Genomic DNA, 21,454 nt, shown 5'->3' on the forward strand with positions numbered 1-21,454 from the left:
TTACTTCTAGAACTGCATCATGTACATTCAGTACCAGAACAGCAGAAGTGTCGTTAAGAAGGGCCTTGGGTGGTAGTATCCTCTGACTTTGGGATCTGTTCACTCCCTCGTGCACATCAGGAGGCTCTCCATTAAATGCCACAGTCCAAAATCCATATCTACTACGCTAGTCATTTCTTAGCTTCAACGTATTAGCGATGGATTTAAACCACAGCTGTGTAAAACATGTTAGCTGTAAGCAATAAACAGCTTTACAGCTCAGAAACAAACAGGATCTGGGAGTAACAAAAGTGCTATCTCCGAGGTGTTTGGGAGTTGACTTGCATAGCTGCCACCTTTACCTCTGTACTTACATTAGCCTAGCCCAAGTGTGAGCAACCACAGTGCACTAACCACACGTTACCCTGACTGCATTGTTAGGATCTTGCTTAAAATGCTTATATCAAGTGTTGCTATTTAAATATTGCTTATATTAAATACTTCTCTTTTCTCCTCAGTTGTTAACTGATTCAGAGTTTCATGGCTGCCTTTGTTGAAAGGACCATTGGTGACAGGGCTGAGAAACTAAGTGCTCAGGGCCCAGGGACACGAATAGACCCTGTCCACCCTCCCTGCCCATGGGGGCCAGGAGCCCCCTTTAAGCTCAGACCTGGGCCTTCAGGGCCTGTCTGGGCTAACTCACAGGGCACAACAAGGCCAGCTGCTCCCTGAAGCATCCCACCATAGCATGGCCAGCAGGGCAGGGCCCTCATCAAGTGGTGTCCAGTTCTATGGGCCTATGGATGGGGAGTGTGGGTGGAGGCCCCAGGTGAGGCTGGCCGGGATTATTAAAGCCTATTAGTGCACTTGAGCTGCTAGCAAAATCATATGTCTCTTAAGACAGCAGAAAATAGGCAATATTTTCCTTGTGTGTATTTCAAGCAACTTCCAGACAGTGCTGCTCTCAAACAGCTCTCCCTAGGCATTTTCTGGTGTGCATGGAGGCTTCTATGAATGTATCAGGGGTTTCCTTATATTTATTTTGCCTTGTTTCATGGTGTTTCCACCTCTTACATCTCTTCCAAAATGTAGTTTGCAACACAGCCCATCTAACAGCATTCTGAAAATGGTTGTCTCACCACTCTTCTCCAGGTGGGATCTCGCTCTGCACTGCCCTGTGCAAGCAGTGTCATTCATCTTAGCATAAGGTGAGCAACACCGGCAAGGCTGACCCCACAGAAAACTATTTCCTGTCTTTTAGAATTTTCCTACTGGTTTAATGCTCTAAACAGACTTGCTATATGGTCATAAAAATGCCAGAAGTGATACAAGGAAAGTGGTGGGAGGAGTTCATAGCTAGGGGCAGGAGGGAGAGCGAGGCCTTCCTTCCAGCAACAGCTGGCTGCTGGAATGGGAGTAAACCCAGACTAAGTTCACACCCTGGCACATAATCAAACTCCGTCTACCACCACTATCTCTGTCTCTTATTTCTTAAGTAACACATGGTGAAAACCTTCTGTCACACATCTCTTGCACAGTTTGACTTATGGCCTGTGGTTTAATGTGTGCCTCCTATTGTTTAAGTTGTCTTAACCATTTACCTGCTCCCTCATTTGCACTAAGCTAAAGGAGAACACGGTATGGAGAAGCCATTTTCCAAATCTCCTAGGAGGGATTTCTTTCAGTCAAGAAAGGACTGCTGTTTCTGTGAAATCTCCTGCCTGGCTGGAGTTGCTTGTCTGGCAGAGAAACCATCTCTTCCAGTTTCCATTATTACATCTTCTGTCGCTGAGAATTCAGAAATGCCGCCTCCATTCCTGTGTCAGTGGTTATATCCTCACAATTAACTGTGGTTATGTCCAGCGGCACAATTCTGTGCATTCTTGCACTTACCTGTGCAGCCCTGTTTCATTCAGATCCTTATTTCATAGGTTCTCTTCCAAAGTTTGTCCACTTTAGTGTTCCAGATTTTTCCCTTCCTCACATGATTAGAAAGAAACCTAAGCCTCCTCCTCTAGAGCTCACAATATGGAAACTACTGCTAAAATGAGCTCTTGGTTTATGCATCTCTCATTTGTAACCCAGATTTTGCTGAAGATGTCATTGCTGAGGATGTCCATTGCTGCAGAGCCTTGTGGCAGCTGAGTAGATAAGAGCGGGCCAGACCTGACTACAAACAATTGATTACCTGATTCTGCTTCAGTTATAGGCACAAGCACATCCAAGCAATGTACTCTGATAGGCTTGACATTGTGTTGCAGGCTTCATAGTCATGCATCAGTTTCCTGTATCGAGTTTTCATTTTATCCAACAGTTAGTTTCTGGATTTGCCGGGAAGGTTTGCAAATACAAGACCTCATTCAGCATGGAAAACTATAACAAAATAGCTAATGTGTCCTCTGTATCTGGTTCAAAGAGCTAATGGCTGTACAAATACTCATTGGGTTTTGCTATCTTGCATGCAATACTTCATTTTCAATTCCAGGTTTTAGCAACCAAAGCTTTACTGTGATACTGCAAAGGCTTCTAGTATGGCTGTTTTTCCCAACCACAATTTTTTTGCTAAACATTTTTTCACTTGGTATTCACCTTTTTTCTTTTTTTTTCTATGTGTTCATTTTCTCAGCGGGAGAGCCAGGAACTTTCACAGTTTGGTAAATTATGAAAGTGAGAAGACTGTCATCCCTTCATGGATATGATGAGCCAGGTTTATGTGTTAATTTACTGAGCCTCATCAGGAACGTATTGCAAAGATACCTTAATTGCCTATATGGACACCTTTCATCCTTTGCAACTTTGAAATTAAACACTGTGGCTCATCCCCCCCATTATGTTTCTGCGTTCCTGACCCCTTGCACTGTTACTGGTGTTTCTGCAGGTGAGCAGTATGTTAGTTCAGGGTTCTAAAAAGCAAAAACTGAGCCCAAGTAACTAGTAACTGAGAGAGTTACTAGTTTTTTCCCAGATCAGCCCAGCAAAACAACCCAACTGCCCACACATACAAGGGCCAGTGCCAATGCAGCAGAGAAACAGATACATGGCAAGATGGAGGGTGGGATTGCAGCCACGCTAATTTGTATCAGTTTAAGCTACCATAAACCAGACTTTAATAAACAACGTTACAATTGTGTATTCTGTCCTGAACTAGAGATTTTTGCCCACCTACAAACAATGATGTCATGAAGATTTAATAATGATCAGGGATTCTTTTGGAGGTCATACAATAATTCCTGATGTAATAAGCTATGACTGACAAAACCTGGAGCATTGTGTCAAGAGACCCCCTGACCAGAAGAGACTAGTTTTGTAAAAATTGAGAGGCATTTAAAAAGTAATTTTAGTCAAAGCAAAAGCTATCAAAAGAGGTTTTTCCAACTGAAATAAATCTGAAACATACTTTGCTGCTCACTGCAATGGCATCCTTTTCTCCCCTAACCTATGCAGTAGTTTAGCAATACTGAAAACTGGTAAATACCCTGCCCATAACAGAGACAGAATCTTACAAAATTTTGAATATCTGTGAGTATCCAGCAAGCAGGCTGGTGCAGCGTAGCTTTTAACTCTCTTTAATGATGATAGAAATTCTTTCTTCACGAATTCTCTGCCCAAAATAAATTACCTCTTTCTTAAGCAAAAAGCCTGTTTCTGTGGGTTTGATTTCACACTGTCATCCCTAAACTGATCACAGACTATTTGTAAATGTAACAGTTCTTGTTCAAAGGTTTTAGCCTGCACCAGGATTTCTTTTAAATACAGGAAATGCCCAGAAGGATGCTGTGAAGTGCTGCCTCCATCAGCCTTGCAAACATGGCAGATGCATTGCATAAGTCAAAAGCCATCACTTCAGTTGCCACAGGCTTTATCCTGCTGTGAAAATACATTTGATCCTGTCCTTTTTATCCATTTTTACTTGTCAACATCCACTCACTGTGGAAAACTATACTGAACCTGTTATATTTTCCAGAGTACTATCCATTTCTGCTGAAGGATCTGTTAAACTACAGTAGCTGTTTTTATTTTATCCTAGTCCACACAGAATCTGTTTCTGCCTTTCCCCTCGCTCCCCCATTTTTTTTCTATTTTGCTTCCCTGACTGCCTGGGCCTTCTTTCTTCCTCATCCTGTAATGATTCTTCCTTTTTTGTAACAGTCTCAAACACACAGCTGCCATCAAAACAATTCTTCCTTTCCTGCATTTACATTCTTCACACAGGGCAACCTTTTACACATGTAGTTCAGAAATCTGGTCTGCTTACTGTAATACCCTCTACTCAGTCATAATTAAATAAAGTACTATTTAATTTTTCCTTCAATTACCTAGAAGGGGAGGGTATCTGTTTCACCTACTGTTTTGCCATCTGCATGAAAATTTCTCACAAATCACAGTGTAAGAGGTAAGGTTCCTATAACTCTCAGTAAGGCATTTTGGGGCAATATAGAGAACAGAAGCAGACAGTGTCCCATGTTAATTTCCCTGTGTTCATTTTCTGGAGTGTTCTCTGGTCTCAGAATATTTTAGTGAAGCCGAAATCCATCCTCTACTTCATGATGAGCCTTCCACATTTGTGAGTCTGAAAATAGCTAGGTAGATTTTTTTCACTTAAACTGCAGACTTCTTTTTCCATCTGTTTCTGCAGGCCTTCCTGAGACCTTTCTTTAAGCTTCACATCCAAACTTCAGGCTGCTCCAGTTAGTTTGGAGTGAACTGGATTTCAGCAAATCTTCGATTTCAGGAGATTAAAATTTAATAATAATTTGGTATTTCTGATCTGGAGAAGGCATGTCATAATCTTGATGTTGAATAGATTATTTTGGATTTCTGGCTGTTACAGATTTGATTGTGTCATATCAGCTGTGCACAGATAAATTCTTCCAAATTGCCATGTAAAGTTAATCAGTAGACCCTCTCACATGTGGGTTGAGTGGTATTCATCATTATACATGAAAAAGGAAGTAGATTTTCAAAAGTGATTGAGAGAATTAGAAAATAAATTTTGGTTCTTTGAAAAAGCCATCTTCTCTCCTTCTGTATCTCCTCCCTCAGCCACAAGGATTATTTGCTGTCCTTGAGGGGCTATTGAAAAAATTACCACACAAGGAAATCCAGAAAAGGGTTGATACCAGTACATATGTAGAGAGTAACAGCCATGACTTGCTTGACCAGCTATGTAGGCATCATGAGGTTGTTTACTAATCTACAATCAGAAGCTGAAAAGTAACAAAAGCACAATTTTTCATGTGCCCTTCTCTGGACGACAGAGAAGAAAGAAACCTATCTTCTGGCAAAAGTGCCAGGACAGAGGTGTTGTACCAAGATGGGGTTCTGTTTGTTACCACCCCAACTTAAGAGAAAGGCAGTTGTACATTTGCAAATAAATACGCTGGCTCTTCCACCAGTTACTTTCCTGAACGGGAGACTTTCCTATGAGATGCTGGATGTCTACTGCTGTTTCCCAGAGGAGATTAGAGCCAGAGGGCGTTGGTTTGTTTTCTGAAACGGATTGACAGTGTTCTCCCTATGTGTCATGAGAGCTTTTGGTAAAATTAGATTCTGCCCTGTCCATAACAATAAAGGCCATACCCACATGCAGCTTACACAGTTCATATACTTCCTGGAGCAAAACCACAGCAACGTTCAACTGTCTGGTTTTTTTTATTTTCACAATGGCTCCTGCTTCAAAAGCAGGTATCTGACCGTTGGGTCCCACTGCCATTGAGGGCCTGTGGGTGATGGAGCATGCAGCCTGGTTCGGGCAGAATATACTCGTCAGTTAAGCAGCGTAGTGCGGACAGGGTCAGCATCGTTCTGTGTCAGTGGTCAGGCTCCAGTTTTTGTAGCTAATTGTTTAAGCAACAATAACAAGTCATGTTGCTCTGATGATTTGTCTGTGTTCCTCTATTAGACCTGATTTGTATGGTGAGGACAGGCTACTGAAAGGAAGAGAAGGGGCTGAATTATCCCCTGTGACTTTGCTGAATTTGTCCTTGTGAATGGAAAGAGAGTGAAATATCTATCTGCAGGGGGGAGGAGAGTGGTAACTGTCAGGAACAGCTGGAACATATATACTGTGTCATGTCTTTTTGTGGTACTGGACTTTTCTGCTTACTGTGGGAATGCTGCAGAGGCATGTTAGCATTTTGCTGAGTAAGTGTGGTGCGAGCTCCATATGTAAACAGGGATCAGTCACTAGGTGAGAGAAAAGAGCTGTTCTCCCAGGGCTATGGCTGTCTCTTGCATGCACCTTCACAAGCCTTGCAGGGTTAATTTGTAAATTAATGTGGGGCTAGATTCTGGGAAAAATATATATGCTTGTGGGAATGTCAGCCTAGATAACTCTTCCTGCTTTGATACCTAGAAATCTGTGAACAAAATAAATCCTCCTGATTCTTCCCATCCTCTCATCCCAATTATTTTTCTGTCTCCAGGGGAGTAAGTACTTTCACTGCTCTCAATATTAATAATACCACCAGTTGCATTACAACATGGAAATGGGCAAGCTTAAATAGCACACTTACTTTAAATCAGTTGCCCGTAAGGTCATGAAGGAATTTCCCATCAAATGCAATGAGCCTGTTTGTTCTCTTCTAGTTTATTAGTAGTCAAGTGTTGTTTTTCTCTGAAACATCAGTAGCCTAAGTTAGGAAAGGAGAGGAGTAGACCAGTACTTTCATGATGAGCAGAGATTTCCTCTTAGGTATCTGGCTGATGTGAATTGCACACACATCCAGGGTAAAACTGATCATGCTTACTCTGATCTTTGCTAGCGGCGCATACGAGGTTACTCTGGGGAGCACTGCATTGAGTTTGCAGGGCAAGGTTCTGGAAGTGGGGGTACTGCAGGGGTGTCTCTGTGAGAAGCTGCCAGAAGCTTCCCTGTGTCCGACAGAGCCAGTGCCAGCCGGCTCCAGGATGGACCCGCTGCTGGCCAAGGCCGAGCCCATCAGCGATGGGGGTAACACCTCTGGGATAACGTATTTAAGAAGGGGGGAAAAAACTGCATAACACCAGCAGCAGCCAAAAAAAGGGAAGGGTGGGGGGAAGGTGTTTTTAAGATTTGGTTTTATTTCTCATTATATTGCTCTGATTTGATTAGTAATAAATTGAATTAATTTCCCCCAAGTCAAGTCTCTTTTGCCCATGACTGTAACTGCTGAGTGATCTCTCCCTGTCCTTATCTCAACCCAGGAGCCTTTTGCTGTATCTTCTCTCCCCTGTCCAGCTGAGGATGGGAGTGAGGGAGTGGCTTGGTGGGCACCTGGCTCCATCCAAGGTCAACCCACCACAAGGATAAACACTCTGACATGTTCCAAATAAAGACACATTCCTGAAATTTGATTGAGACGTGTCAGAACATGAATGACCTGTACAATTTGTGTAGAATAGAGAATGACTTCACCTTCTGGGGTATCAATTTTATGTTTTACATTTTATTTAGTTTTACTTCCTCTATAATCATGTCTACAGTTTATATCCATGAAGGCATCTCAGCTTTTGACTTTATTCTAGGAAGTGTCACAGCATGAAAAAAATTCTGTCTTGTCAGACTGAAGATTTGCTAACACTGGCTTTGATCTCATGTAGAAAGAAAGAGAATTTTATTGCAAGTCATTTTATGTTGGGTTTTTTCAATGGTCAGTCAGTTTTGAGAACATTCCTGCAGCTCTGCCTACAGCATATTTGGGGAGGCTGGTACTACTGGCTGAAGTTATTGTTACCAAGCAAAATCTGATCTCTTTCAGGGTAACCATGTGATACGTATAAAATAAAAGCTTTAAAAGTGAGACAAATAAAGCTAAGGAAATATATGTAATTCTACACTTTCAAACCTCTAGGCAACGCAGTAATACTAAGAAAATATTTTATTTTTAAACTTTTTAAATTGGGTTTTGCCAGTGATTTCAGCATATACAAAACATATTTAAAGCCCGAAACTAAATACTAATGGATAAATGCAAAAGCTAGAACTAAAATAGAACACCCCAAGGGTTTCACAGAAATGTTCAGCCAAAATCAATTTTTCTTTGCTCTTCTTTCCCTCCACTTTCCATTCTGTTTCCAGCCTCAGCTCACTCTCTACATATGTCTTCAACTGAAAAAAAAAAAAAAAATTATAAAATCTTTTGCTTTAAAAGCAAAGACGCTGTCATTCACCATCATGATGAAAGATTTAAGTAAAGAATTTTATAATTAAAAAGTGGTTGAAAAATCTGTGCATGGAGCAGGACAAAAGTGAAATCGCCCTTCTTCCATCAGGGCTAGATACCACTCATTTTTAAACCTGCTATTGTCAAACACATGCGTGAGTGACACATTATCAGCACTATTAAAATCATTAGGGAAAGAAAATAACTTTATTTCTTCTTTTAATATTTGGAGCACAAACACCAAGAAGGCACAGCAGCTTTCATAACAAACATGTTAACCCCCACATGCTCTGCTTAATTATGATTTCTGGCTTCCTGTATTTCCCCTCAGGCTACTGGCACCATAAGTAAACTGGCACAGATTTTATTTATTCTGAATATTCTGAGCTGCAATGTGCAAGTAGTTCAGCAGGTGCTTCACAAACAGCTGAGTTGTTCCAGCAGTGAGGACTGGAGCCGTCTGAGAGAGGAGTGACACATCTAGCAGGGAACAGAATCACTGTACCCCTCCCTGTCACCATGGCTACCACTCAGCAAGCGATTTTTGGGCAGAAGTGCCAATTTAAGCAACTACTGATCTCTTATTACTGCCCCTGCATCCCCCCTCTGTTGGTCAGGTCTGAGTGTGTAGTAGGCCACAGCGTTTATGAGAATAGGAAACTAGTCCTGATCCAGCTGGAAAATCACCTCCTTTTTTTGACTCATTCTTTTCCAAACAGTTTTTGAGTCAGTTCATCATGTATCCACACAAATACCCTGTGTAATGGAGGAGATCGTGGAAGGGCAGGGACAAGTGGTGTAAGAGGTGGAGACTACCAGTGATTTAGGCAGCACTACCACCAAGCGCAAGCGAAGACGGAGCCGGAGCTCTCTTTAAGGCTGTGGTTTGGTATTCAGTGTTTAGATCCCTTTGGCAGTCCAGGTTCCTCACCACCCTGTCCTGCCCCCTCCTCACCTCCTCTGTTGCCTCACCGCAAGTGGTTATGCAGCTGCAGGAGGAACCTGACAGGGGAACCCCCATCTGTCTGAAGAATGATCTGGTAAAGAATGGGTATTGTTATGGCACTGCAGGCATAACACATGAAGTATATCACAATTCACTTTGTTCCGGCAGACTGAAGTTTTAAAGTCTTCAGGGCTATCGCATCTGTCACGAGTGACACAGTCAAGTCACATGTGGAAGGAAAGTGTGACTCTCCTTCCCTAAATAAATTCCATGGCTGGATGCGTCTCTCCAAGGAGGAGCATTACAAAGCCTTGTTCACAAACCTGCTATTAAACATGTGAAGTTGTTAAAACATCACTGTGGATAAAAGATATATGGAGCTGAGTGAAGGCAGTAGTAGAACATCACGCTGGGAATTAAGTAATATTGCAAGGCTGCATGGAAGTCACTCTCAGACAAAAACCTATCTAGAGAAGTCAGAGCACATTTGAAATCAAGTGTTTCTAGTTTATCCATGACAGTTTTCATTTATAGCAAGATTCTTTTAAGATCGGTGAGAATGTAAAGCAGTAGCAACGGGGATGCTATGAGTTTACACAGATTTATTTGTACAGCTATGTAAATGCACATAGGGAAAATATTTATATATTATACGCCATGTATAGTACATATTATATTAAATACAATAAATACCTCTTGCCACATATTTGCTTAAAATCTCGAAAAAAACCCAAGCATGGTTTCCAGCTTGTCAGATTCCAGCAGTGACACTACAAGCTGTTGTCAGCTTGCTCTGCCGAAGAGCTCCAGCACAGCGGTGAAAATTTCTGTGGGAACGTTAAACTCTCCCCCAGGCCTGATGCCGCTAACCACACCTCGCAGAGCCCGGCTCTGCCGTGTGCTTGTGCCGAGGCAGAGGCATAGGAGACCCCTCAGAAACTACAGACTAGTAAAAACCAGTGAAGGGTCACTGCACCCGCTTTAAATCTAAGCCGTAAGTAACTTCTTAAAAACGAACACAAGCTGCCCTGTCCTTGAAGCGCCAGGAGTTTCCCATCCGGGAGAGAGGCACCAGCTCCAAGGGTATCAGCATGTTGTGTGCTCTGCGGCCGTATTTTGTCGGTTGTGGCAGTGGAATGGCAACCCGTCTCGCTGAAGTCACTGCTGAAAAAGTCCGTTTCTAAAAAATCTGCCCCGATGTGACCAGAAAAATGAAGTTTATTCGTAGTCAATTCATACAGGGGACCGAACGCCGCTGAAAAACCTCCGGATGCACAAGCTGACGAAGTTTGGGAGCGGCGGCCCGGGCGGGCGGTGGGGTGCGGGCAGAGCCGCGCAGAGGTGCGGAGCGGCGCCCAACCCTCCGCCCGCGCCGCCACCGCCGGGCCACGGCCCTTCCCCGGGCGGCGGGGCCGGCCCCGCCCGCGGCCCCGCCCGGACCCGCGCTGCGCGGGGGCCACCGCTGCTGCCGGAGCCCCCAGAGCCCCGCCGCGCCGCTCGCCCCCCGCGGCCCCGGGCAGGGGCTGTCAGCATCGCCGGGGCGGGCGGCGGGCCGGGCGCGGGCGGTGGCGGTGGCGGTGGCGGGGGGTGTCGCAGCCGCCGGCTGCGTGGCGGCGAGCCCCGGCCGCCCATCACGTGCTCGGTGTGTTGCATTGTGTTTGCGGCGGAGGGAGGGCTGGCCGTGTCAGTGATCAATGTCATGACTTCCTCCTCGGGCTGGAGCAGTATCAGAGCACAGCTGAAGGAAGCTGATTACTGCTGGTTTCAAATTGGCTGGGAACAATACACGCACACACACGCACACGCACACGGACACACGCGCGCACACACAAGCACACGGACACACACACGCGCGCACACACACACACACACGCACACGCAGCCCGCACCCTGGCTCCCGCGTCGCCGCTCCGCGCCGGGGGGGAAGATGAGCTCAGGGGACGTCGTTTGCACTGGATGGCTCATTAAATCACCCCCCGAGAAGAAACTCAAGAGATACGTAAGTACAGAGGCTCTGCTGGTATTTTTTTCCTCGCTAAAGGGATTTCGGCATGTGCTCGGTGTCTTTACTCTTCCTTTGAAATGTCTCGCCTGGTTCGGCTTCGCCTCGGACCAAAACAAAAAGGTTTACAAGTCCGTGCGCTTATGGAGTATTTTAGTTTCCACCGATATTATTGTGCTCTTTGGAATTAACCTTTCCCGGCTCGTAAGATTATAATACTTCAATTGTTATGCAACAGATCTTAGGTTAAAAACCACATTTCGGTTTCAGTTAACGTTGCCGTAACTAACAGAATTGTAACAGAATTTCAGATGTCACTTTTCCAGGGAAGGGCAAGAACCTCCTGAAAAAACTAATACTTTACATTCTGTGGCTCTGCTTTGTTAAGATGCTCTGTAATTTCTATGGCACTTGCTAAAAGCAACATCTGCAATAGTTTTATTTACTGATTTAGTATGCCAGATGCAGTTGCTAGCAGAAAGCTTTACTTTTTGTCCGTGATAAAGAGGTGCTGGAAGATGCCATGCTGTGAAGTTCCTGATAGCTGAAAGGTGAAGGGAGCTGGTGAGAAGAAGCGAGCACTGTATGCATGGAGAGCTGCAACCGCATTATGTGTAAAGGGGGCCCCTTGTTTCGTTCTGTATCTGCCTGCCTGTTTTTCTGAAAAAAAAAAAAAAAAAAAAAAGAAGAAAAAAAAAAAAGCGGGGGGGGGGGGGGCTGTTGCAAACATAAGAAACTATTATTGCAGGGCTGTGAGGAAGGCACTCCGGGTGGAAATAAAGGACCCTTAAAAAATTGCTTGGGACACCGTTAAAAATGTAAGCCCACTGTGGGCCATTTTGCATACTCATTTGTGATGGTTCTTCAGCAGGCTTGTTGTTACTGTTGTTACACTTTGGGAATCGGTAACACTCTGTTTGAGTCATGCACTTCTAACCTGACTTACCCCAGAGCACTGCACTGGACTAGAAGGATGCCATCCTATGTGTCTGTCACACTCCCAAGCCATCTACATAGCTTACATCATTTGTCGTATTCTCTTCTGTTTATCAGCATTTTTTCTGGACTGCTGATGTTGGCTTTTTCGAGTAATATGAGGAATAACTGTCTCGTGAAGAATGTGGTAGATATCGTTTGGTAGTGTATTTTTTCTCTGCACTAAAAACTAGGAGAGAAGATAATTTACTGATGTTAGAATTTACTTCTAATTTATTCTAAGCCAGAGTTTCTTCTTTTAGATCACAGTATTGCATTGAAATGGCTGAATATTTGCTTTGTTCAGTTAGCATTTTCCAATTCTAAAATAACCACTATGATGTGTCTCAAGGGAGCTGCAAATAAAATATGGATATCTAGTTTTTGTTACATTTTGTAACGAGTGTACTAATAGCACTGTACAGCAGGCACTAGACAATGTAAGAGCCACTGATTCACCCAGCTGGTATCATTAGTAACTCTGTCAGTGAAGCTATTTTTGATGACTCAATATTCATAAAAGGGCAAAGTAGAGAAAACAGAATGTGATAAAGCTGGGATTTGAAAGCCCCCATTATACAGTCAAGATAATAGTCACAACAGGGGCTCTGATCAGCTCACGAGACTAGTTGCAGGCTGCTCTCCTCAGATTTTGCACTACAAAACCTAAGGAAATGGGGTCTATGTTACTCTTCAAACATCAACCACTAGATTAGCCAGATCTTTGCAGATTAGGCTTTGTTTTCTGGTTAGGAGGATAAACTACTCCTTTGTCCATAATAAAGCAGGAAGAAATGTACTGCAAGTACAGCTAAGATTAATGTCCTTTCTCATAAGACTGGATGCTACAAACCCAATGGAAATTGTCTCTTACTCACTGTAAACTATTCTTTTCCCACTTTTTATATAGTTTCACCAGCATGGTAGCTTGGGCATCTTGCACTGGGGTAGTAGACAGCTCAGGCTGAACCACAGTGACTGCTTAAAAACAACACAAGCTTTAAAACAATGACTGTTTAAACTGACTTCAGTAGGTGTCAAGTGTCAACCGCTTACAGGAGAATGGTGTGTTGGCTCTGGTTCTGAACTGACAACATACATAAATCCCCAAGCTTTAAACCACCCTTTGTGTTCAGCCGGCAAAACCCATGGTCTGAGCTGAAGCTTCCAGGGAGCTTCAAACGCAGGCTGGGGCTGCCGCTCATGGGACCTCTCCTACACTGGAGCGACTGTTGCGCTCACGGGGTTGTCTCCCAGTTTACATTTTCCTGAGTTCAGCATCCGGCCTTTGTAAGGTCGGGCCTGAGGGTCTCTTGTTTTACACACTGATAAATTCTTAATCCTCAATCTATTGCAAACACTAAGAAAATCCAATTAATTTCAGTGGAATCTGTAATTAAGACATCAGAAAAGTGATGAATTCAGGTTGTGAGACTGGGAACTGCACATAGTCCCACTGAAGCCACTGAGAATATTTAGTGTTTGTAAAATTAAACAAATACATCTTTACAAGATTGGAGCCTAAAGACCAAAGTATACCTTTATTTATGCTTGTTCGCCGATGAAAGCTATTATTCTATGCATAAACAACTCAAAATTTGGCTCTAGGTAAGCAGAACGTTATTTTCAAAACTTTGAATAGTGAAAAGCAGGTGTTAAGAGTATATATTTTTCCTGCAATGTCTTACAAAGCTGATGCTCTTAGTTGCACTATTCTTAGAAGTGTCTTATCATTCCCTAACAAAGGCTGCTCTCTTACATGTGCAGGAAATGAACATGAGATTAATTACTCAAGTGTAACTTTCTGTAAAAACAGAGAGCTTAATGCTAAATGCAGAGAATTCATTAGAAAGCACAGGGAGCTTCACTTCAGCAAGCAAATACTCTAATATGGTTTAATAGCATGTACAATGCTTTTGCCTCTGTCTGATATTTGAACCATGAATCCACCACGTCAGCCTATCTAAAGAGGCAGTTGGGCAAGGAGTCTCCTGGGAGAGCATCTGTTGTGTGTTGCAGTTCTTTGTCCCCTAAGTATGACCTGAAAGCTGTGCTGCTCTCATTTCCTCACTTGGTTCCAGCTTTTCTCACCGATCAGTCGGGGCTGCGTGGGCTTGAGGAGTGCCGGGGAACCCCTGAAGCTCTGGGGGAGCTGGGTGTGGGGCAGGGACAAGAGAGGAAGAAACTGCTACCAAATACTAGGAAGTGGTGGAGGTGAAGGCCATCATACTCTAGAGAAAAAATGCTAAGCATCAGGCACAGCTTGACACTCAGCCCCACAGGAGGAAAACCTGGCCCCACAGGAGATGTCTGGTGTTGCTGTCAGTGGATCATGAGTACCAGCCTCTGTAGGAAATTAGATGTCATGGGAGAATCTGCTTCAGGTGTGATGGGTTTCACAGTGCCTTATATTACTGCTAAATATATCCAACCAGAGATTTAGATTAGGCATTCACAGCCACAAGGGGAAAAAAGTGATTACGTTTGTTAACAAAAAATTTAGAAATTCAGAAGACTCAGGGTGGTGGTGTTCATGTACCCAATTCTGTAACATCAGCCTTGAACAGCCAGCTTTTTGATACTTTTCATATAAAAATATATCTGCTCGCTGACTGGTAATATTTATTTTCTGTTTATTGGAGAGCAGGGAGAATGGTTTCATGGCCTAGGAAAAAAGGGAATTACTACAGCCAATGCAAAAAGTCACTATGAGGGGAAAAAAGACATGGAAGAAGGCACAGAGGATGCCTAATGAAATAAGAGGCTAGTGCCATTGAGAAGACACATAGTTGATGTGCCAATAAGGAGAAGGAGATGGGATTTTTAACAGGCAGCTCATTCCAACCTATCCTCAAATCGCTGTCCTGTAATTTGTCACACCTGTGAGGAGCAGCAGTGGTAGTTAGGCAGCCTGCCCGCTGCCTCCAGTGAACACCACGCCATTATTTACTTACTGTTAGTGTTAAGTTACGTGGTTTGCAATAGTAAAGCGCTATATACAGATGCTTGCTTGTTGTGAGTCAGTGCAGCTCCATTTAAGTCAATGCTGCACAGCTGTACCCCAGCTGAGGAGCTATTTTTAATCTTCAGTACTATACAAATTGATGAGGGAAGACCACTTGCTCAAAAAAAGACAAGTTTCCCACTTTACTTGAGTGACTGGTTTCTTCAAACGTTATTGAAAATCAAAATTCCTTGTCAGCATCTCTAGAACAAGAGTCCAAAATGGACCCTGTGTTAGAAGTTTTAGCCTTGCACGTCTTACCACACTTCTTGGATGTCTGGTCTGGGAAGACAAATCGATGTGTAAATTAATGTACCAGATGCAAAAAGCCAGTAAAGCAGTGTGTGTTCCTGCTGTCTCTGTGCGAGGGGCAGTAAGTGCTGCCAGAGGGGCATGGCAGCAAGTAGCTGCAGACGGATGTCTCTGACTGTTGGGGGGATCTGCCAGAACTCAACCACAGCACACACACCATTGCTATGGTTTTACAAGCTAAGAGAATATAGACTTCTCCATTTTTAGCTGAAGTTCTGGTATTTATCAGGAGAATAAATGGGAAGTTACTGGCCACTGAGAAGAAAAAGTAAAGTGGAAGAGTTTTCTCAAGTAATAGGAACAAGAGTCCCACAGCACTGCTAAGGGTGTGCGGGATGCAGAGCGTCTGCCCTCTAGTCTAGTGTTGGGCTGATGTCAGCAGAGGACAGTGCCACCCTCACCTAAAAGAAATCCCCAGGTCCTGTTTGAGGTCAAGTACTTCTGCTGGTTCAGGATTTGGGGGATGTTTCCAGAAAGCAACTCTCAAAGAGAAAGCTGAACTTAATACTTGTCCATGAGTCTATTTATTTCCAAATGCTTCCTACAAAGCATCACCTCTTGAGCTTTGTCCCCACCTTTCATACCCTGCTGGAATCAACATCCTGAACTCTCTTTGAAATAACTGAATTTATTTAACCAGTTTGTGCAAGTTTTGTAAGTCTAGTTTATAGGCTGGGTGGAATAGGAGTCCCATGTGATGGAGAAAGTCGACAGAGTCTTTTAGCTGGTTCTAGCTGTAAGTTTTGTACCTACATTTTTCCTGCTCTTACTTAATTTTAAAATACAGCGCATATTCTATCTGGTTTGTATATTAAGGAAGAACTCAATTTTGAGAAAATGAAGACTTTCATACAGAAGATCCTGTGCTGCAGACTATGTGTTCCCTTCTCTGTGGAATTCTGAACAAATTGATCTCACTGGTAAAAATGACAGCAGAAAAATTATTTTAGGGAGGGGTTTCCATCATTGGAGTTAAACATTTGCAATTAGACAAGTACAAATCAGACCATTTCCCACCACTTAACCTTGTTTTGGTAGGTTAAGTGCGATGTTTATTCTAGACCATTTTTTTCCATTTTCACCATGTTTTGGTAGTTTAAATGCAATGTTTAATGAGATAGGCTGACTTCTAAGAAAAAAATAATTTCTAAAAAACCCTGCTGTTCTTGGCAACCTGTGTATCAGAATGCTAAGCAGAATAATTTCCCTTGGACTATTTATTTGGGTGGAGCCATAATATCCCTGAAGCCCAAGTTTAATCTTTGACGACATGTTTTCAGTGCACAGGAATGTCCAGCTATTGGTTTCTATTCAAAACAGAAACCACAAGTTATCAGGTCTTTGCATTCAAAAATAGAGACTTTAAAAAAAGTGCCAGTTTGAAATAGAGAAGGAAATGTTAAGTTGAGTGGTAATTAAACTAGTGATGCAATCAAACATGTCTTAGAGGAAAAAGCATTACAAGTAGTACTTTGCTGTACTCTTTGTTGTAGCATGAAAACTATAATATGGACAAACACATTGCTTCTACCAATGATGCATTAAAATGCTATGAACGTGTATTATGCCAATTTGATAGGTTTTTAGGGAAAGGGACAAGTTTACTCCTATAATGTTACTCAGTAGAGAAACAAGTTGTTTTATTTGCTTTCTTGTCCTTTTCATTCGAGTTGGAAATGAATTAGTATTGTGATAAGGAAAAAATGCCATCTTTGAAATGAAATTTGCATGTCAAAACATTACATCCAGCCAGAGAAAATAGATTTTACTCTCTCATTTAACTGTTGAATAAAATGCAATACTTCAACTTTTTTTTTTCTTCTTTACAATAATATCCTTGACTTGTTTCAGTTTGTGTTGCATCAGGAAAAAACAAAAAACCAACAAACATATAGTCATGCAAAACTAAGGTTTAAAATCTGCACTTCGTGGCAGAAAAATACTCCTTTCTGAGGCTAACTCATTTGTAGCTTTATAATTGTTAGAATGAGACAACTGTTCTTGGAGATTTTGTTATTCCCTTCCCTTCTGATGCCAGAAACCCCACCTGACCCCTGCAGTCAAAACTGCTTTGTAGCTTTCCACAAAAGCCTTGAACAGCTCATTTCAGTTACTGGACATACTTTCCCATAAAGCATTTTACAGAAAGGCAGTAAAATGTCATTATTATGAATTTAAAATCACTTAAATGAAGGTGTTAATTTAAATGGAATTTAGATTGTCATCTGAAGCTTTCTGACTGGTTTTTTGACAGCGCTTTTTAAAAGTCAGTCGTTTCTGTGAGCCTTGTTAGTGACAAATATTATTCATTCTGTGACTCCCAAGTCTCAGGGACTGTGGGTTATGTATTCATATTTCTGTTGGACAGAATAATGGCCATAAAGGGACCCTTTCTAAATTTGCAACTGTTGTAATCTCAGCAGAGTGCAGAGTTTCTGAACAATCTGTTTTTACATACCAGACTTGCAAACTGTTTGTAGAAGTTCAAGGATTTTACAGTTGTGAAGCCATTTTTTCAAGCTGACATGAGCTGGTCGTGCCAAGGAGAAGCCAATAGTTCGGAACAAGCGTGAACTATGTTTTACTTGCAGACTTTACGAACTGTGCAGTGAAACCACTAAGTTTACAGAAGTACTGAGTTTATAAACCCTGGGAAAGATGAATGTGTATGCCTGCTGTAAAACTGCACTTCCATCTGTTTGATGCCGATTCCACAGAAAAGCCACCGGCATTCAGAGGTAGCTGTGTGCTGATCAGAACGCTATGAGATGAGAAAAAGCATCTGAAGAGATGCCAGCTGAGTTTACAGTAGCAATGGAGAAACAGTTTCATGAGAAGCCATACACTGCTTCATGAAGTGCTCACTGCTATTCCAGCTACTACATCTGTATTGTTTACTAATATTTACAGTGGAAGCTTTGCAAGCTTAAGAGAAGTTCAACATTTTGAACCCATCCTAAGAAGCACTTAAGTAATTGCTTTTTGAGATACTCAGGCACTTTTCTCCCACTGAAATAGGGTTTGCAGAATGTTTTTCACTGGGTACTCCTCTGACTCTAGGGCTGTTCTTACAGGTCTTCACTGGCTAACTTTCCCTGTAAAACAGCGAGATTTGGACTGTCAGCTGAAAATGGGACTGTTACATCAACTTCACTTTGTGCTTTTCAAAATGCTCCTTTTTGACAGATAACTCTGAGCATTGTATCACCCTTGAGCTATGGATTATAAAATAACAGTGAACTGTTTTTGAGAAGTGAGGGAAAAACACCAGACAAATCACATTATTATTTCAGTATCCTCCCCCAAACTGCTTTCGCCTGTGCTGAGCCTGAGAAATATTCAAGCTGAAACATGATTAAGGCAAACAAACAAAAAGGTTAGGGGACAGTCTGATTGGCATAGGAAGAACAGGGTTTGTGTTGGTGACACTGCTTTGGTTCCCCTGTGCATCCCTCTGCATTGGGTTTGCACACTGGGAACTTAATACTGGCTTGTAAAGGATAAAATAGAAGCATTTATTGATGTGTTACTAGATTGCAGTGCTTTAACAGTTTTCTTATGAAAAATATGTTATTTTTTTCTTTTCTTTTTTTGAAATTCACAACTGAAAGTACTGTTGCTATGTTACTGTGATGGTGTGTAGGCTGCTAAATAAATAGTGGGAGTTTAGTCCATGCCAGAAATAGAAAGCCAGGTCAGAGGTGATGTTTGGGACATGTTGAGAAAAAAGAGAATATATAATTATTTCTTTCCTTCCTATCATTCTCTTCGCTCTCATTAACCCCAGACTACTTAGAACAGAATTTCTGGATGTGTGAGAGTACTAAAAATTTACCTCTGGAGTTCCACTAAGTCTTTCAGCTTTGTTTTTTGCAAGATCAAATTTGCAAGGGAAACTGGTAAAACTGTGGCACCTCAGACACTTGTAAACTGAATAGCTACTTACAGGTATCACAGGGTATGAAGAACTGATGAAAATGCACCCTGCAAAGGTGTGCTCAGAAAGAAAAATCTAACAGAGGGAGCAAGCTTTGAGAAAATGTGCTCCTGTGAAGCCAGAAACTAGAAATTTGAGTCCATTATCTTTTTTAGGACAGCCTGGCAGGTTACCACATGTACAAAAACATGCTTAGACTCTTGTATGATGAGTCCTAGGTACCTGCTTGCACTTCAGCTGCCTAAATATCTTTGTAAACCTGGCTTGCGAACGTGCATGAGTGCCTTGTTTGTACAGCAGGGTCATTTTTACCCCCCTCTGCTGCCTGCATATGCTTCTCATGTACAAGACCTGGGCACAACGATCTCTCGTTTAAACTCCAGTGGCTGATTCAGCAAATGATGGGACCTGCAAGCCACTGACATGAAAAATAGAGCCCAGTCCTTCCTCCATCCGTGTCAGTCAGAGCAGAAGCAACCCATACCCTGGGAACGAGCACTGCAGCCTTGTTGCTGGCAGACGGCGGCCTTTGACTTTATGTCCAAAATGTTATCTCAGATGCTGGATGCTCTGGGTTGCGTTCCGCTAGCCACAAAGCTCCTCAGCCTGCTCCCAGCCCCTTGTGGGTGTCGCTGCGGGCATGGGCAGTGTCCCGATGCCCTGGCCCTGCCTTGCCCTTGGCCCCGCTGCTCTCGGGAGCGTCGGCAGCCCTGGGCCCACAGCAGAGCAGCTGTGAGCTGTCAGACCTTCCCGCTAGCAGGAGGTCGGACACAGAAACACGGACCAGGCTTGCTCATGTGTGAGTTAATTCAGCACATTATTAATGTGACAACAATATGAGGCATCTGATTTCTTTGTGAATTAGCAAAGAAGCCCACAGCCATAACCTAAACCAGTTCAGTGCATGCAATCCCATTAGAGATTTCTTTGTGGTATGTTTGTAGTTCCACAAATCTGTTACTTTCCTGCAAAGAAACAATGTAAAAGTGCCCCCTACCCAAGAGACATTTGGATCTGAGGCGTTCCAGAAAATCCCACATTTACCATAAAACTTATAGAGGAGGATTAAATTAGAGGGTACAACAAGAGCCAGTGATGTTAAGTACATTTATTCTTGTTCCTAATTTGCGGGGGTTTTTAAATTTTCATTTTATCTGTTAACGCTCCTTGAATGGAGGGCTGGAATTTGAATGGCTGGGAGTGTTTCCTAACACGAGGGATGTGAATAGCTGGTTTAATAAGAAACTTTCCTAATTTTCAGCCACAAGCCAACCCCTAGTGCCTTAGACCTTGAGACATGTCTGCAGAATGTCTGAGATTCTGTGTCAGAAAATGAACAAGTAGTTTAGGATCCATAAGGGTTGTTTATTTACTTACATTAGGAGTTCACTGCTGCTGTGATTGGAGACATTTCTTGTTTTCTAGCACAACCAGCATTCAGCCTCAGACTGAAGGAGAGGGTGTTAGAGGCTTTTTTGTCCCCTACGGAGTTCAAACCCTCCTTTGGGCTCTGTCAAATCCTTTACCCTTGCCAGAGACTGCATTTATCTGTGACTCTAAAGAGCAATTATTATGATTTATCTGTCTTCAGTGCGAATAAGATTTTACCAGGCATTTTCTCCACAGAAATCTCCAGCTGGGAGAAGTGCAACCTACAGCCTGTCCTTTCCAGGGCTTTGTTGCCCATGCTCAGCAAATTTCCCAGTTTTAACCAGCAGCAGCAGCATTGCTAAATGGAAGGGAGGATGAATTACACCCTCTGCAGTTCTGTTATGTTATCCTCCTAAAGGACCTATTTGTCTTTCATTGTATTTCCAGGTCCTTTGTGCTCGAAATGATCTTCTAAACTTTGTAAGTAAACTTGCTTTGCTGGCTGGTAAATTAAAGCTGTTTACCCATTAGAGTATTCCAAGAGGGCTGCAATGATGTTTGCCTGTGCTCTTTGTTGGGGCAAACAGCTTGGTTGTTAAAACTGAATGAAATTATGTCGAAGCAGAAGATGACAGACGTGACCAGGTTTCAGATAAGCTATAGTTATCTAGGTGAAGACTAAGTATCTTTACACTGCTGCTTTAAATCCTTAAGGACTCCCCTCACCATGGCACTTACCTTGTCATGGGTTCAGAGATGCTTTAGTGAAACTTGCCATTCGAGA

General features: G+C 42.7%; 1 protein-coding gene across 4 annotated transcripts in view; it reads left to right on the plus strand.

Annotated features, from left to right (window-relative positions):
* Positions 1–10,651: 10,651 nt before the first annotated feature.
* Positions 10,652–21,454, plus strand: part of GAB3 (GRB2 associated binding protein 3) — a 71,145-nt gene continuing 60,342 nt past the window's right edge. For all 4 annotated transcript variants that reach the window (XR_012634359.1, XM_074915288.1, XM_074915286.1 and 1 more), the window contains exon 1: positions 10,652–11,068. Coding sequence is in view for 3 of the 4 variants with exons in the window: in XM_074915288.1 (XP_074771389.1) it covers positions 10,769–11,068 (300 nt within the window). In the remaining variant the exon portion in view is untranslated. The remainder of the gene's footprint in view (positions 11,069–21,454) is intronic.

Source organism: Athene noctua, chromosome 11 (assembly GCF_965140245.1).
Source record: "Athene noctua chromosome 11, bAthNoc1.hap1.1, whole genome shotgun sequence".
NCBI lineage: Eukaryota > Metazoa > Chordata > Aves > Strigiformes > Strigidae > Athene > Athene noctua.